At 40.1% G+C, this 16,217-nt stretch overlaps 1 protein-coding gene across 1 annotated transcript; it reads left to right on the top strand.

Moving 5' to 3' along the window:
- The first annotated feature begins 601 nt into the window (after positions 1-601).
- Cldn34c4 (claudin 34C4) lies at positions 602-15,981 on the top strand. Its single transcript, NM_001281537.1, has 2 exons — positions 602-729; positions 15,289-15,981. The coding sequence occupies exon 2, from the start codon at positions 15,311-15,313 to the stop codon at positions 15,947-15,949; it is 639 nt and encodes a 212-aa protein (NP_001268466.1). The 5' UTR covers positions 602-729; positions 15,289-15,310; the 3' UTR covers positions 15,950-15,981.
- Positions 15,982-16,217: the final 236 nt, after the last annotated feature.

Genomic DNA, 16,217 nt, shown 5'->3' with positions numbered 1-16,217 from the left:
GAGTAAACAAGGAAATGAGGAGAATGTGAAAGTGAGCCTAGGAGAGAGAGCTGAATAGAGAGAGAGAGAGAGAGTGAGAGAGAGAGAGAGAGAGAGAGAGAGAGAGAAAGAGAGAGAGAGAAGGAGGAGGAGGAGGAGAAAGAGAGAAAGCAGGAAAAGAGCTAGAGAGAGGGAGAGATAGAGCAATAGAGAATAAAAGACAAGGCAGAGCAAGAGAGACATAGAGAAAAAGAGGGGGAGAGGAAGGGAAGAGAAGGAAACTAGAGAAGACAAAAGGGAAAGAAAGGAGAGACAGGATGAAGGAAGGAAAGAGAAGAGAGAGGGGGAAGCAGAGAGAGAGGGAAGATAAAGCGTAGAGTGGGGAGAGCAAGGTGGAGACATGGAAAGGGAAGGGAGAGCCATGGGGAAGAAAGAGACAGGGGAGAGCTAGGGTGAAAGAGAACGAGGCTAGAGAAAGCATGTGAGAGGGAAGGAAATTGAGAGGGAGGGGGAGAGAGGGAGGGGGAGAGAGGGAGGGGAGAGAGGGGTCATGAGTTCACAAAGGATTGGAATGTGATGATGTAAGAAAGGGCAGAGTTTGGTAGTTCAGCAGTGTGGCCAAGATTGCAGAGCTAGAAGGGACACTTGGACACAGGGACACTGTGTTCTTCCTGCTGGCTCCCTTTGCCCAGATTTCAGACATTCCTGCCACATTACTTGTCACTGTTTAATTTGAAGACAACATTGCTGGTTAGTATATGCCCTAGCATTCTTTGTTGTATATTCTATTTAATATAGTTAAATATACATATGAAAAATTAATAATGGCTAATATATATATATATATATATATATATATATATATGCAGTCCCATGGCTTCAGTAACCCCAGGTGCTATGGAACTATAACCATTGCCTATCTTTCCCAAATGAAATGTCCTTATGGAATGTTTGCTCTTGCTTGGTCCCACAGCCCTCTTCAGCCACAATTCTATTTCATATCATTCTAGAATTGATCCTCCCATGGACCTTCCTATTGGCATTTAATCAATCCTTGATCTGAAGCTGACTTAGTTCATTTTGCTTAATATCCTCAATATTCATTCATTATGTCAACTACTTTAGAATTTATCATCCTCCCAATATTATAAATAGGAAAAGTACTCCACCTTTGAAAAACCAGCCCCTAATTTACCATATAGTTATTGTTTGTGTATGGCCTATTACTGAAAAATGCTCAGGTGTTAATTCCTTGGTCTCTCAGGTGCTAATGTTATTAAAATTTTTGGGGCACTTTTTAGGAGGTGGGTCATTAACTAGAGAAAACAGATATCAGAGGCAGGGCCTATGAAACTTTAAAATCATACATAATTCTTTCCTTTGTCCCTGATTCCTGTCCATTATGAGGTAGAATCTCCTTGTCATCCTAACTTTTACCATGATGATCTCCTTCACCACACAACTAGAATCAATAAAGCCAAGGACTATAGACTTACATCTCTGAAATAGCAATGAAGTAAATAATTTCTAGTAATTTCTTGTTTTGGGTACTTTGGCCACATAGATGAAAAACTAATCATGACACATTATTATATATATATATATATATATATATACATATATATATGAAAATGCTCAATATAATTGAAATTTTGCATTTGAATTTTGCATTTGTACCTTTTCTCTAGGCTTACAAAATTCATTGTGATCAATTCTTGTGGTGCCTGGCAGGGGCAGTAATTTGTGTATCTCTCTCTCTCTCTCTCTCTCTCTCTCTCTCTCTCTCTCTCTCTCTCTCTCAATCTCTCTCTCTCTCTTTTTTTTGGTTTTTCAAGACAGAGTTTCTCTGTGTAGCCGTGGCTGTCCTAGAACTCACTTTGTAGACCAGGCTGGCCTCAAACTCAGAAATATGCCTTCCTCTGCCTCCTGAGTGCTGGGATTAAAGGCATGCACCACCGCGTCCAGCTTTTTTTTTTTTTTTCTTGTGTGTGTGTGTATTTCTATCTCTTCATCTTTGCTTGTATATTTTGTAGAACAATGTCTGTATTTCTGAATCTTTGTCTCTGCCTGAGTATTTACTGTAAATTCCTCATTTAAATAGTAAGAAAATGTTCTACAAATTCCAGGTCCCTCATTTCTGATCCCTTTCCCTTTATCGAGTGTGATGGTATACGATTCCAAATGGTAGGTGTACTTTCACTTGTTTCTTCTGGTCTCCCTCACATACAGTCCATCATACTGAATTCTTGTGATCTTTCTTAACTGCCTATACCACTTATCCACCTTAGTAGACACATGGCCCCTAGAATTTATTCTTTGGGGATTTTGTCAGAAAGACTGTGTAGGGTTTTAAAAAGTATTTATTTTAAATCTGTTGATATGTTGAGTACAATGTTAGTTTTCTGATGGGAGAAGCAGAAAGAATAAGTTAATTAAAGGAGATTATTGGATACACGGAGAATTTACAGCTACTCTGATATACATAGTGAGATAATAATTCAAGTAAAACAAATAAAAACTCCAGCTACAAAGAAAATTCTTTCTTAGAATACATATATATTTCAAGGCAAGCTTCAGTAACGTTTCAAAAACCTGTCTGAAAAAAATTTCTTTTTAAAAGAGGGGCAGTTTCTTGGTAGATTGCTTCAACCTAAAATACCAGAAAACAATTGAACAAGAATATTTAGCCAAAGACAATGATGGTTATTTATATCTTCTCTGCTAGGGTTGGTCTGGCCATTGGAAGTGATTTTAGGGAACAGCTTTCTTTTTTTTTCTATTAGGTATTTATTTCATTTATATTTCCAATGCTATCCCAAAAGTGCCCCACACCCTCCACCACCCACTCCCCCACCCACCCACTCCCACTTCTTGGCCCTGGCGTTCCCCTGTATTGAGGCATATAAAGTATGCATGACCAATGGGCCTCTCTTTTCACTGATGGCTGAGTAGGCTATCTTCTGATATATATGCAGCTAGAGACAAGAGCTCTGGGGGTACTGGTTAGTTCCACCTATAGGGTTGCAGATCCCCCCAGCTCCTTGGGTATTTTCTCTAGCTCCTACATTGGGGGCCCTGTGATCCATCCAATAACTAACTGTGAGCATCCAGTTCTGTGTTTACTAGGCACCTGCATAGTCTCTAGATATATCAGGGTCCTTTCAGCAAAATCTTGCTAGTATTCTCAATCTTACAGCACAAGCTATTGCTGTTCTATTCAGGAATTGTCCCCCTGTGCCCATATCTTTGAGGCTTTTCCCCACATTCTCCTGTGTAAGTTTCGGTGTCTCTGGTTTTATGTGGAGTTCTTTAATCCACTTAGATTTGACTTTAGTACAAGGAGATAGGAATGGATCAATTCACATTCTTCTACATGATAATCGCCAGTTGAGCCAGCACCATTTGTTGAAAGTGCTATCTTTTTCCACTGGATGGTTTTAGCTCTCTTGTCAAAGATCAAGTGACCATAGGTGTGTGGGTCTTCAATTTCATTTCTGTGTCTTCAATTCTATTCCATTGGACTACTTGTCTGTCTCTATACCAGTACCATGCACTTTTTTTGTTTTGTTATTTTTTTTTTGTTTTTTTTTTGTTTTTGTTTTTGTTTTGTTTTGTTTTTAATCACAATTGCTGTGTAGTACAGCTTTAGGTCAGGCATGGTAATTCCACCAGAGGTTCTTTTATCCTTGAGAAAAGTTTTTGATATCCTATTTTTTTTGTTGTTATTGCAGATGAATTTGCAAATTGTCCTTTCTAATTTATTGAAGAATTGAGTTGGAATTTTGATGGGGATTGCATTGAATCTGTAGGTTGCTTTTGGCAAGATAGCCATTTTTACTATATTGATCCTGCCAATCCATGAGCATGGGAGACATTTCCATCTTCTGAGATCTTCTTTAATTTCTTTCTTCAGAGGTTTAAAGTTCATATCATACAGATTTTAACTTCCTTAGTTAGAGTCATTATATTATTTGTGACTATTGATAAGGGTATTGTTTTCCTAATTTCTTTCTCAGCCTGTTTACCCTTTGTGTAGAGAAAGGCCATTGATTTGTTTGAGTTGATTTTATATTCAATGTCTTCACTGAACCTGTTTATCAGGTTTAAGAGTTCTGTGGTGGAACTTTTAGGGTCACTTATATAAACTCATATCATCTGCAAAAAGTGATATTTTGACTTCTTCCTTTCAAAATTGTATCTGCTTGATCTCCTTTGGTTGTCGAATTGCTCTGGCTAGGAATTCAAGTACTATATTGAATAGGTAGGGAGAAAGTGGGCAGCATTGCCTAGTCCCTAATTTTAGTGGGATTGCTTCCAGCTTCTCACCATTTACTCACCATTTACTTGGATGTTGGCTACTGGTTTGCTGTAGATTGCTTTTATCATGCTTAGGTATAGGCCTTGAATTCCTGATATTTCCATGACTTTTGTCATGAATGGGTGTTGGATTTTGTCAAATGATTTCTCAGCATCTAACTAGAAGAACATGTGGTTTTTGTGTTTGAGTTTGTTTATATAATGGATTACATTAATGGATTTCTGTACATTAAACCATCCCTTCATCCCTGGAATAAAACCTACTTGGTAAGGATGGATGATTGTTTTGATGTGTTCTTGGATTCAGTTAGCAAGAATTGTATTGAGGATATTTGCATCGATATTCATAAGGAAAATTGGTCTGAATTTCTCTATCTTTGTTGGGTCTTTCTGTAGTTTAGGTATCAGAGTAATTGTGGCTACATAGAATGAGTTGGGTAGAGTACCTTCTGCTTCCATTTTGTGGAATAGTTTGTGAAGAACTGGAATTAGATCTTCTTTGAAGGTCTGATAGAACTCTGCACTAAACACATCTGGTCCTGGGCTTTTTTTGGTTGGGAGACTATTAATGACTGCTTCTATTTCTTTAGGGGATATAGGACTATATAGATCAATAACCTGATCCTGATTTAAATTTGGTACCTGGTGTCTGTCTAAAAATTTGTCCATTACATCCAGGTTCTCCAGTTTTGTTGAGTATAGCCTGTTCTAGAAGAATCTGATGGTGTTTTGGATTTCTTCAGGATCTGTTGTTTTGTCTCCCTTTTCATTTTTGATTTTGTTAATTAGGATGCTGTCCCTGTGCCCTTTAGTGAGTCTGGCTAAGGGTTTATCTATCTTGTTGATTTTCTCAAAGAACCAGCTCCTTGTTTGGCTGATTCTTTGAATAGTTCTTCTTTTTCCACTTGGTTGATTTCACCCCTAAGTTTGATTATTTCCTGCAGTCTACTCCTCTTGGGTGTATTTGCTTCCTTTTGTTCTAGAGCTTTTAGGTGTGTTGTCAAGCTGCTAGTGTGTGCTCTCTCTAGTTTCTTTTGGAGGCACTCAGAGCTATGAGTTTTCCTCTTAGAAATGCTTTCCCTCAGGTGAGAGGGTGCGCCAGAGAACCTGACAGCTTCTGGAACAGGCAGAAGCACAGAGGCGCTGAGGCAGCACCCTGTGTGGGCCGGGGACAGCCGGCCACCTTCCGGACCAGAGGACAGGTGCCCGCCCGGCTGGGGAGGCGACCTAAGCCACAGCAGCAGCGGTCGCCATCTTGGTCCGGGACCCGCCGAACTTAGGGAATTAGTCTGAACAGGTGAGAGGGTGCGCCAGAGAACCTGACAGCTTCTGGAACAGGCCGAAGCACAGAGGCGCTGAGGCAGCACCCTTTGTGGGCCGGGGACAGCCAGCCACCGTCCGGACCGGAGGACAGGTGCCCGCCCGGCTGGGGAGGCGACCTAAGCCACAGCAGCAGCGGTCGCCATCTTGGTCCGAGACCCGCCGAACTTAGGAAATTAGTCTGAACAGGTGAGAGGGTGCGCCAGAGAACCTGACAGCTTCTGGAACAGGCAGAAGCACAGAGGCGCTGAGGCAGCACCCTGTGTGGGCCGGGGACAGCCAGCCACCGTCCGGACCGGAGGACAGGTGCCCGCCCGGCTGGGGAGGCGGCCTAAGCCACAGCAGCAGCGGTCGCCATCTTGGTCCCGGGACTCCAAGGAACTTAGGAATTTAGTCTGCTTAGGTGAGAGTCTGTACCACCTGGGAACTGCCAAAGCAACACAGTGTCTGAGAAAGGTCCTGTTTTGGGCCTTCTTCTTCGGCCAGGAGGAGGTCCAAATACAAGATATCTACGCACCTTCCCTGTAAGAGAGCTTGCCAGCAGAGAGTGCTCTGAGCACTGAAACTCAGAGGAGAGAATCTGTCTCCCAGGTCTGCTGATAGACGGTAACAGAATCACCAGAAGAACAATCTCTAAACAGAGTCAACTATAACTACTAACTCCAGAGATTACCAGATGGCGAAAGGTAAACGGAGGAATCTTACTAACAGGAACCAAGACCACTCACCATCACCAGAACCCAGCACACCCACTTCGCCCAGTCCAGGGAACCCCAACACACCTGAGAACCTAGACCTAGATTTAAAAGCATATCTCATGATGATGGTAGAGGACATCAAGAAGGACTTTAATAAATCACTTAAAGAAATACAGGAGAACACTGCTAAAGAGTTACAAGTCCTTAAAGAAAAACAGGAAAACACAATCAAACAGGTAGAAGTCCTTACAGAAAAAGAGGAAAAAACATACAAACAGGTGATGGAAATGAACAAAACCATACTAGACCTAAAAAGGGAAGTAGACACAATAAAGAAAACTCAAAGTGAGGCAACACTAGAGATAGAAACCCTAGGAAAGAAATCTGGAACCATAGATTTGAGCATCAGCAACAGAATACAAGAGATGGAAGAGAGAATCTCAGGTGCAGAAGATTCCATAGAGAACATCGGCACAACAATCAAAGAAAATGGAAAATGCAAAAAGATCCTAACTCAAAATATCCAGGAAATCCAGGACACAATAAGAAGACCAAACGTACGGATAATAGGAGTGGATGAGAATGAAGATTTTCAACTCAAAGGTCCAGCAAACATCTTCAACAAAATTATTGAAGAAAACTTCCCAAATCTAAAGAATGAGATGCATATGAACATACAAGAAGCCTACAGAACTCCAAATAGACTGGACCAGAAAAGAAATTCCTCCCGACACATAATAATCAGAACATCAAATGCACTAAATAAAGATAGAATACTAAAAGCAGTAAGGGAAAAAGGTCAAGTAACATATAAAGGCAAGCCTATCAGAATTACACCAGATTTTTCACCAGAGACTATGAAAGCCAGAAGAGCCTGGACAGATGTTATACAGACACTAAGAGAACACAAACTGCAGCCCAGGCTACTATACCCAGCCAAACTCTCAATTATCATAGAGGGAGAAACCAAAGTATTCCACGACAAAACCAAATTCACGCATTATCTCTCCACGAATCCAGCCCTTCAAAGGATAATAACAGAAAAAAACCAATACAAGAACGGGAACAACGCCCTAGAAAAAACAAGAAGGTAATCCCTCAACAAACCTAAAAGAAGACAGCCACAAGAACAGAATGCCACCTTTAACAACTAAAATAACAGGAAGCAACAATTACTTTTCCTTAATATCTCTTAACATCAATGGTCTCAACTCGCCAATAAAAAGACATAGACTAACAAACTGGCTACACAAACAAGACCCAACATTTTGCTGCTTACAGGAAACTCATCTCAGAGAAAAAGATAGACACTACCTCAGAATGAAAGGCTGGAAAACAATTTTCCAAGCAAATGGTATGAAGAAACAAGCAGGAGTAGCCATCCTAATATCTGATAAGATTGACTTCCAACCCAAAGTCATCAAAAAAGACAAGGAGGGACACTTCATTCTCATCAAAGGTAAAATCCTCCAAGAGGAACTCTCAATTCTGAATATCTATGCTCCAAATACAAGAGCAGCCACATTCACTAAAGAAACTTTAGTAAAGCTCAAAGCACACATTGCGCCTCACACAATAATAGTGGGAGACTTCAACACACCACTTTCACCAATGGACAGATCATGGAAACAGAAACTAAACAGGGACACACTGAAAATAACAGAAGTGATGAAACAAATGGATCTGACAGATATCTACAGAACATTTTACCCTAAAACAAAAGGATATACCTTCTTCTCAGCACCTCATGGTACCTTCTCCAAAATTGACCACATAATAGGTCACAAATCAGGCCTCAACAGATTCAAAAATATTGAAATTGTCCCATGTATCCTATCAGATCACCATGCACTAAGGCTGATCTTCAATAACAAAATAAATAACAGAAAGCCAACATTCACATGGAAACTGAACAACACTCTTCTCAATGATACCTTGGTCAAGGAAGGAATAAAGAAAGAAATTAAAGACTTTTTAGAGTTTAATGAAAATGAAGCCACAACGTACCCAAACCTTTGGGACACAATGAAAGCATTTCTAAGAGGGAAACTCATAGCTATGAGTGCCTTCAAGAAAAAACGGGAGAGAGCACATACTAGCAGCTTGACAACACATCTAAAAGCTCTAGAAAAAAAGGAAGCAAATTCACCCAAGAGGAGTAGACGGCAGGAAATAATCAAACTCAGGGGTGAAATCAACCAAGTGGAAACAAGAAGAACTATTCAAAGAATTAACCAAACGAGGAGTTGGTTCTTTGAGAAAATCAACAAGATAGATAAACCCTTAGCTAGACTCACTAAAGGGCACAGGGACAAAATCCTAATTAACAAAATCAGAAATGAAAAGGGAGACATAACAACAGATCCTGAAGAAATCCAAAACACCATCAGATCCTTCTACAAAAGGCTATACTCAACAAAACTGGAAAACCTGGACGAAATGGACAAATTTCTGGACAGATACCAGGTACCAAAGTTGAATCAGGATCAAGTTGACCTTCTAAACAGTCCCATATCCCCTAAAGAAATAGAAGCAGTTATTAATAGTCTCCCAGCCAAAAAAAGCCCAGGACCAGACGGGTTTAGTGCAGAGTTCTATCAGACCTTCAAAGAAGATCTAACTCCAGTTCTGCACAAACTTTTTCACAAGATAGAAGTAGAAGGTATTCTACCCAACTCATTTTATGAAGCCACTATTACTCTGATACCTAAACCACAGAAAGATCCAACAAAGATAGAGAACTTCAGACCAATTTCTCTTATGAACATCGATGCAAAAATCCTTAATAAAATTCTCGCTAACCGAATCCAAGAACACATTAAAGCAATCATCCATCCTGACCAAGTAGGTTTTATTCCAGGGATGCAGGGATGGTTTAATATACGAAAATCCATCAATGTAATCCATTATATAAACAAACTCAAAGACAAAAACCACATGATCATCTCGTTAGATGCAGAAAAAGCATTTGACAAGATCCAACACCCATTTATGATAAAAGTTCTGGAAAGATCAGGAATTCAAGGCCAATACCTAAACATGATAAAAGCAATCTACAGCAAACCAGTAGCCAACATCAAAGTAAATGGAGAGAAGCTGGAAGCAATCCCACTAAAATCAGGGACTAGACAAGGCTGCCCACTTTCTCCCTACCTTTTCAACATAGTACTTGAAGTATTAGCCAGAGCAATTCGACAACAAAAGGAGATCAAGGGGATACAAATTGGAAAAGAGGAAGTCAAAATATCACTTTTTGCAGATGATATGATAGTATATATAAGTGACCCTAAAAATTCCAACAGAGAACTCCTAAACCTGATAAACAGCTTCGGTGAAGTAGCTGGATATAAAATTAACTCAAACAAGTCAATGGCCTTTCTCTACACAAAGAATAAACAGGCTGAGAAAGAAATTAGGGAAACAACACCCTTCTCAATAGCCACAAATAATATAAAATATCTCGGCGTGACTCTAACGAAGGAAGTGAAAGATCTGTATGATAAAAACTTCAAGTCCCTGAAGAAAGAAATTAAAGAAGATCTCAGAAGATGGAAAGATCTCCCATGCTCATGGATTGGCAGGACCAACATTGTAAAAATGGCTATCTTGCCAAAAGCAATCTACAGATTCAATGCAATCCCCATTAAAATTCCAACTCAATTCTTCAAGGAATTAGAAGGAGCAATTTGCAAATTCATCTGGAATAACAAAAAACCGAGGATAGCAAAAACTCTTCTCAAGGATAAAAGAACCTCTGGTGGAATCACCATGCCTGACCTAAAGCTTTACTACAGAGCAATTGTGATAAAAACTGCATGGTACTGGTATAGAGACAGACAAGTGGACCAATGGAATAGAATTGAAGACCCAGAAATGAACCCACACACCTATGGTCACTTGATCTTCGACAAGGGAGCCAAAACCATCCAGTGGAAGAAAGACAGCATTTTCAACAATTGGTGCTGGCACAACTGGTTGTTATCATGTAGAAGAATGCGAATCGATCCATACTTATCTCCTTGTACTAAGGTTAAATCTAAGTGGATCAAGGAACTTCACATAAAACCAGAGACACTGAAACTTATAGAGGAGAAAGTGGGGAAAAGCCTTGAAGATATGGGCACAGGGGAAAAATTCCTGAACAGAACAGCAATGGCTTGTGCTGTAAGATCGAGAATTGACAAATGGGACCTAATGAAACTCCAAAGTTTCTGCAAGGCAAAAGACACTATCTATAAGACAAAAAGACCACCAACAGACTGGGAAAGGATCTTTACCTACCCTAAATCAGATAGGGGACTAATATCCAACATATATAAAGAACTCAAGAAGGTGGACCTCAGAAAATCAAATAACCCCCTTAAAAAATGGGGCTCAGAACTGAACAAAGAATTCTCACCTGAGGAATACCGAATGGCAGAGAAGCACCTGAAAAAATGTTCAACATCCTTAATCATCAGGGAAATGCAAATCAAAACAACCCTGAGATTCCACCTCACACCAGTGAGAATGGCTAAGATCAAAAATTCAGGTGACAGCAGATGCTGGCGTGGATGTGGAGAAAGAGGAACACTCCTCCATTGTTGGTGGGATTGCAGGCTTGTACAACCACTCTGGAAATCAGTCTGGCGGTTCCTCAGAAAATTGGACATAGTACTACCGGAGGATCCAGCAATACCTCTCCTGGGCATATATCCAGAAGAAGCCCCAACTGGTAAGAAGGACACATGCTCCACTATGTTCATAGCAGCCTTATTTATAATAGCCAGAAACTGGAAAGAACCCAGATGCCCCTCAACAGAGGAATGGATACAGAAAATGTGGTACATCTACACAATGGAGTACTACTCAGCTATTAAAAAGAATGAATTTATGAAATTCCTAGCCAAATGGATGGACCTGGAGAGCATCATCCTGAGTGAGGTAACACAATCACAAAGGAACTCACACAATATGTACTCACTGATAAGTGGATACTAGCCCAAAACCTAGGATACCCACGATATAAGATACAATTTCCTAAACACATGAAACTCAAGAAAAATGAAGACTGAAGTGTGGACACTATGCCCCTCCTTAGAAGTGGGAACAAAACACCCATGGAAGGAGTTACAGAAACAAAGTTTGGAGCTGAGATGAAAGGATGGACCATGTAGAGACTGCCATATCCAGGGATCCACCCCATAATCAGCATCCAAACGCTGACACTATTGCATATACTAGCAAGATTTTATCGAAAGGACCCAGATGTAGCTGTCTCTTGTGAGACTATGCCGGGGCCTAGCAAACACAGAAGTGGATGCTCACAGTCAGCTAATGGATGGATCACAGGGCTCCCAATGGAGGAGCTAGAGAAAGTACCCAAGGAGCTAAAGGGATCTTCAACCCTATAGGTGGAACAACATTATGAACTAACCAGTACCCCTGAGCTCTTGACTCTAGCTGCATATGTATCAAAAGATGGCCTAGTCGGCCATCACTGGAAAGAGAGGCCCATTGGACACGCAGACTTTGTGTGCCCCGGTACAGGGGAACGCCAGGGCCAAAGGGGGGGAGTGGGTGGGTAGGGGAGTGGGGGTGGGTGGGTAAGGGGGACTTTTGGTATAGCATTGGAAATGTAAATGAGCTAAATACCTAATAAAAAATGGAAAAAAAAAAAAAAAGAAATGCTTTCCCTCTGTCCCATAAGTTTGAGTATGTTGTGGCTTCATTTTCATTAAATTCTAAAAAGTCCTTAATTTATTTCTTTATTCCTACCTTGAAGAAGTTATCATTGAGAAGAGTGTTGTTCAGTTTTCACCTGAATGTTGGCTTTCTATTATTTATGTTGTTATTGAAGATCAGCCTTAGTCCATGTTGATCTGATAGGATCCATCGGACAATTTCAATATTTTTGTATCTGTTGAGACCTGTTAATTATATGATCAGTTTTGGAAAAGGTATCAGGAGGTGAATAAAATGTTCTGTAAATATATTTTAGATTCATTTGTTTCATAACTGTTGTTAATTTCACTGTGTCCCTGTTTATTTTCTGTTTCCATGATCTGTCCATTGATGAAAGTGGTGTGTTGAAGTCTCCCACTATTATTGTGTGAGGTGCTGTGTGCTTTGAGCTTTACTAAAGTTTCTTTAATGAATGGGGCTGCCCTTGTATTTGGAGAATAGATATGCTGAATTGAGAGTTCCTCTTGGAATATTTTCCCTTTGATGAGTGTGAGGTGTCCCTCCTTGTCTTTTTTGATGACTTTGGGTTGGAAGTCGATTTTATTAGATAGTAGGATGGCTTCTCCAGCTTGTTTCTTCAGACCATTTGCTTGGAAAATTGTTTTCCAGCCTTTAATTCTTAGGTAATGTCTGTCTTTTTCCCTGAGATGGGTTTCCTGTAAGCAGCAGAATGTTGGGTCCTTTTTGTGTAGCCAGTCTGTTAGTCTATGTCTTTTTATTGGGGGGTTGCGTCAATTGATATTTAGAGATATTAAGAAAAAGTAATTATTGCTTCCTATTATTTTTATTGTTAAAGTTGGCATTCTGTTCTTGTGGCTGTCTTCTTTTAGGTTTGTTGTAGGATTACTTTCTTGCTTCTTCTAGGACGTGGTTTCTGTCCTTGTATTTTTTTTTTCTTTCTGTTATTATTCTTTGAAGGGTTGGATTCGTGGAAAGATAATGTGTGAATTTGGTTTTGTCATGAAATACTTTGGTTTCTCCATCTATGGTAATTGAAAGTTTGGGTGGGTATGGTAGACTGGGCTGGCATTTGTGTTCTCTTAGTATCTGTATAACATCTGTCCAGGATCTTCTGGTTTTCATAGTCTCTGGTGAAAAATTTGGTGTAATTCTGATAGGCCTGCCTTTATATGTTACTTGATTTTTTTCCACTTACTGCTTTTAATATTCTATCTTTATTTAGTGTATTTGTTGTTCTGATTATTATGTGTCGGGAGGAATTTCTTTTCTGGTCCAGTCTATTTGGAGTTCTGTAGGCTTCTTGTATGTTCCTCGGCATCTCTTTAGGTTTGGGAACTTTTCTTCTATAAACTTGTTGGAGATATTTGCTGGCCCTTTAAGTTGAAAATCTTCATTCTCATCTACTCCTATTATCCTTAGGTTTGTTCTTCTCATTGTGTACTGGATTTCCTGGATGTTTTGAATTTAGGGTCTTTTTGCATTTTGCATTTTCTTTGATTGTTGTGCAGATGTTCTCTATGGAATCTTCTGCACCTGAGATTCTCTCTTCCATCTTTTGTATTCTGTTGCTGATATTTGCATCTGTGGTTCCAGATTTCTTTCCTAGGATTTCTATCTCCAGTGTTGCCTCACTTTGGGTTTTCTTTATTGTGTCTACTTCCTTTGTTAGGTCTACTATGGTTTTGTTCATTTCCATCACCTGTTTGGATGTGTTTCCGTGTTTTTCTTTAAGGACTTCTACCTGTTTTGTTGTGTTTTCCTGTTTTTCTTTAAGTACTTGTAACTCTTTAACAGTGTTCTCCTGTATTTCTTTAAGTGAGTTATTAAAGTCCTTCTTGATGTCGTCTACCATCATCATGAGATATGCCTTTAAATCTGGGTCTAGCTTTTCGGGTGTGTTGGGGTGTCCAGGACTGGCTAAGGTGGGAGTGCTGGGGTCTGATGATGGTGAGTGGTCTTGGTTTCTGTTAGTAAGAGTCTTATATTTGCCTTTTGCCATCTGGTAATCTCTGGAGTCAGTTGTTATAGTTGTCTCTGGTTAGAGCTTGTTCCTTTTGTGATTCTGTTAGCCTCTACCAACAGACATTGGAGACTAGCTCTCTCCTGAGATTAAGTGGTTAGAACACTCTCTGCAGGCAAGTTCTCCTCTTATAGAGAAGGTGCACAGAAATCTGGCATTCGGACTTGCCTCCTGGCAGAAGATGAAGCCCCAAAACAGGGCCTGTCCCAGAAGCTGTTAGCTTCTGTCGTCCACACTCTCACCTGTGCAGACTTGTCTCAGCTGGATCCAGGAACCAAGATGGCTCCCTTAATTGCTCAGCAAAGCCCTCCTGGGCAGGGTGGACACCTCTCCTCTGGCAGGATAGGTGCCTGGATGTCTGGGGCCCGAAATGGGGTCTGCCTTAGAAGCTCTTGTGGTTCCCACCTGTCTCAGAAGCTCTTAGCTTCTGTAGTCCACACTCTCACCTTGCAGACTAGTATCAGCAGGGTCCGGGAACCGGGAACAGCTTTCAAATTCCCTTATTCGGTGGACCAATTCATAATACTCCTTCTAGTACTTGCAGGCATGCTTGATATTCTCCACAAGCAGAACTTGATTTCTTCTCTTGTCTTATCTTTCATTCACCTGAACCCACACTTGCCATTTTCTGGCTTTTCAGATTAGTATGCGTAATTTGAGCTTTCAATTCTAACTAGCACTCAGACATATGGTTCATCTGCTTTCTAGTAAAACTATTTCAAACACACACACACACATACACACAACTTTTAACACACACTTTTAACCAAAAACAAAATGAAAAGAAAAACCACAAGTAATCTTAGAATTGAAATGTATGGTGTTTTTTTTTTTTTCCAACATATTCCATGGCAGATCAAGAAAAATTTAAAAAAAATGCTGTAATATATATGTAATATTCTTTTTTCAATGAAGATTTGTTTCATTGTGAGGATTTCTCTAGTTTCTAAATTGTCAATTTCCATCTAGTTAGATGTGGGGCAAGTACTCTGCTGGATGGGTTTACTTTAAGGTAATGTATACCAAAAACTAAAATTTATATACTGAAATTTTGTAATCTTTGAATATTGTGAAGTTCTCAGCAAATACTGCCACAGGGCCCTTTTATGCTTTTTGTCCCCCTCAGACCATATTCATAACAGCACATCTTAGTGAGAAAGGGCTACATTTTTTAAAACACAAGACTAACATTTTAGTATGGCTAATCTAAAGGGCACTACTGAAGGCTGAAAGAAGGCCCCTTTATATTTTCCTGAATTTCTTTTTCAGCTTCCACATATTTGATGCCACCATGGTCTTCTTCAACAAGTCTGCCAATTACCAAATAAGAGGTTTCGCCTTGGCCACCATTGCATGGATAATGTGCAGCACATCTATGGGCCTTCCAGAATGGCGAATTTGGTATTTCGAGGAACCCATGGTTTCCTCCCCAAACATGGCTTTTATAGGTATGTGGAGGGCCAGTATCTGCAACCACGTTGACAACTCCAGCCACAAGAGTGTTTGCCAGCACTACTCCTACCATGATGCCCTCGTTCCTTTGGACATTCGGTTAGCGCAACATCTGCTCCTGGTTGCAAACATTATTGGTCTGATTGGGACAGTTTGTGCTGTCTTTGCTCTACAGCAGTTATACACAGAGAAACTGGAGACAAATAATGACGACAATCCATTTCTTCTTTCAGCTGTTCTCAACGCTGTTGCTAGCACCTTTATTTTTCTTGCTGTTATGTGTAATTTCTACTCTGTGCCCGGCAAGGAAGGGTTAAGTTTCCTGCTTTCTTTACAAATGCCAGTTTTTCCATATGCTCAAAGAGCAGGAAGTGCCATGGGAGTGGCAAGCATATCTGCACTATTGTTTTTATTAAGTGCATTAAGTTTTATTTCTTACAGTCCTTCAATGGAAAAAGGGAAAATTCCCCTTGTTTGAAAATAAATTTATAGCATGCATAACCTTAAAAAATGGAAAATGCTTGGTTGGGGCTTTGGGGACTCAGACTTGGATCTAATGGACATTTCAGCTCTTGACTTAGATTTTCCATAGATATCAAGCCCTGCCCTGGGTAGCAGAAAGTAGCAAAATGGCATTTATCATTCTTTCCTATTTGGTTTATTAATTCTTTGGTTGAATTGTTTGCTTTAGGTGGAACAAAAATATGAACTAACCAGTACTCCCCCTCCCCCTGAGCTCATGTCTC

The sequence above is a fragment of the Mus musculus genome, chromosome X, assembly GCF_000001635.26.
Source record: "Mus musculus strain C57BL/6J chromosome X, GRCm38.p6 C57BL/6J".
NCBI lineage: Eukaryota > Metazoa > Chordata > Mammalia > Rodentia > Muridae > Mus > Mus musculus.
Note: the sequence above shows the minus strand (reverse complement) of the source record. Positions and strands in the feature narration are given on the sequence as shown.

What these genes read in the sequence shown, in the direction of transcription:
- Cldn34c4 (NM_001281537.1), top strand. Translation starts at nt 15,311, where the DNA reads ATGGTCTTCTTCAACAAGTCTGCCAATTACCAAATAAGAGGTTTCGCC.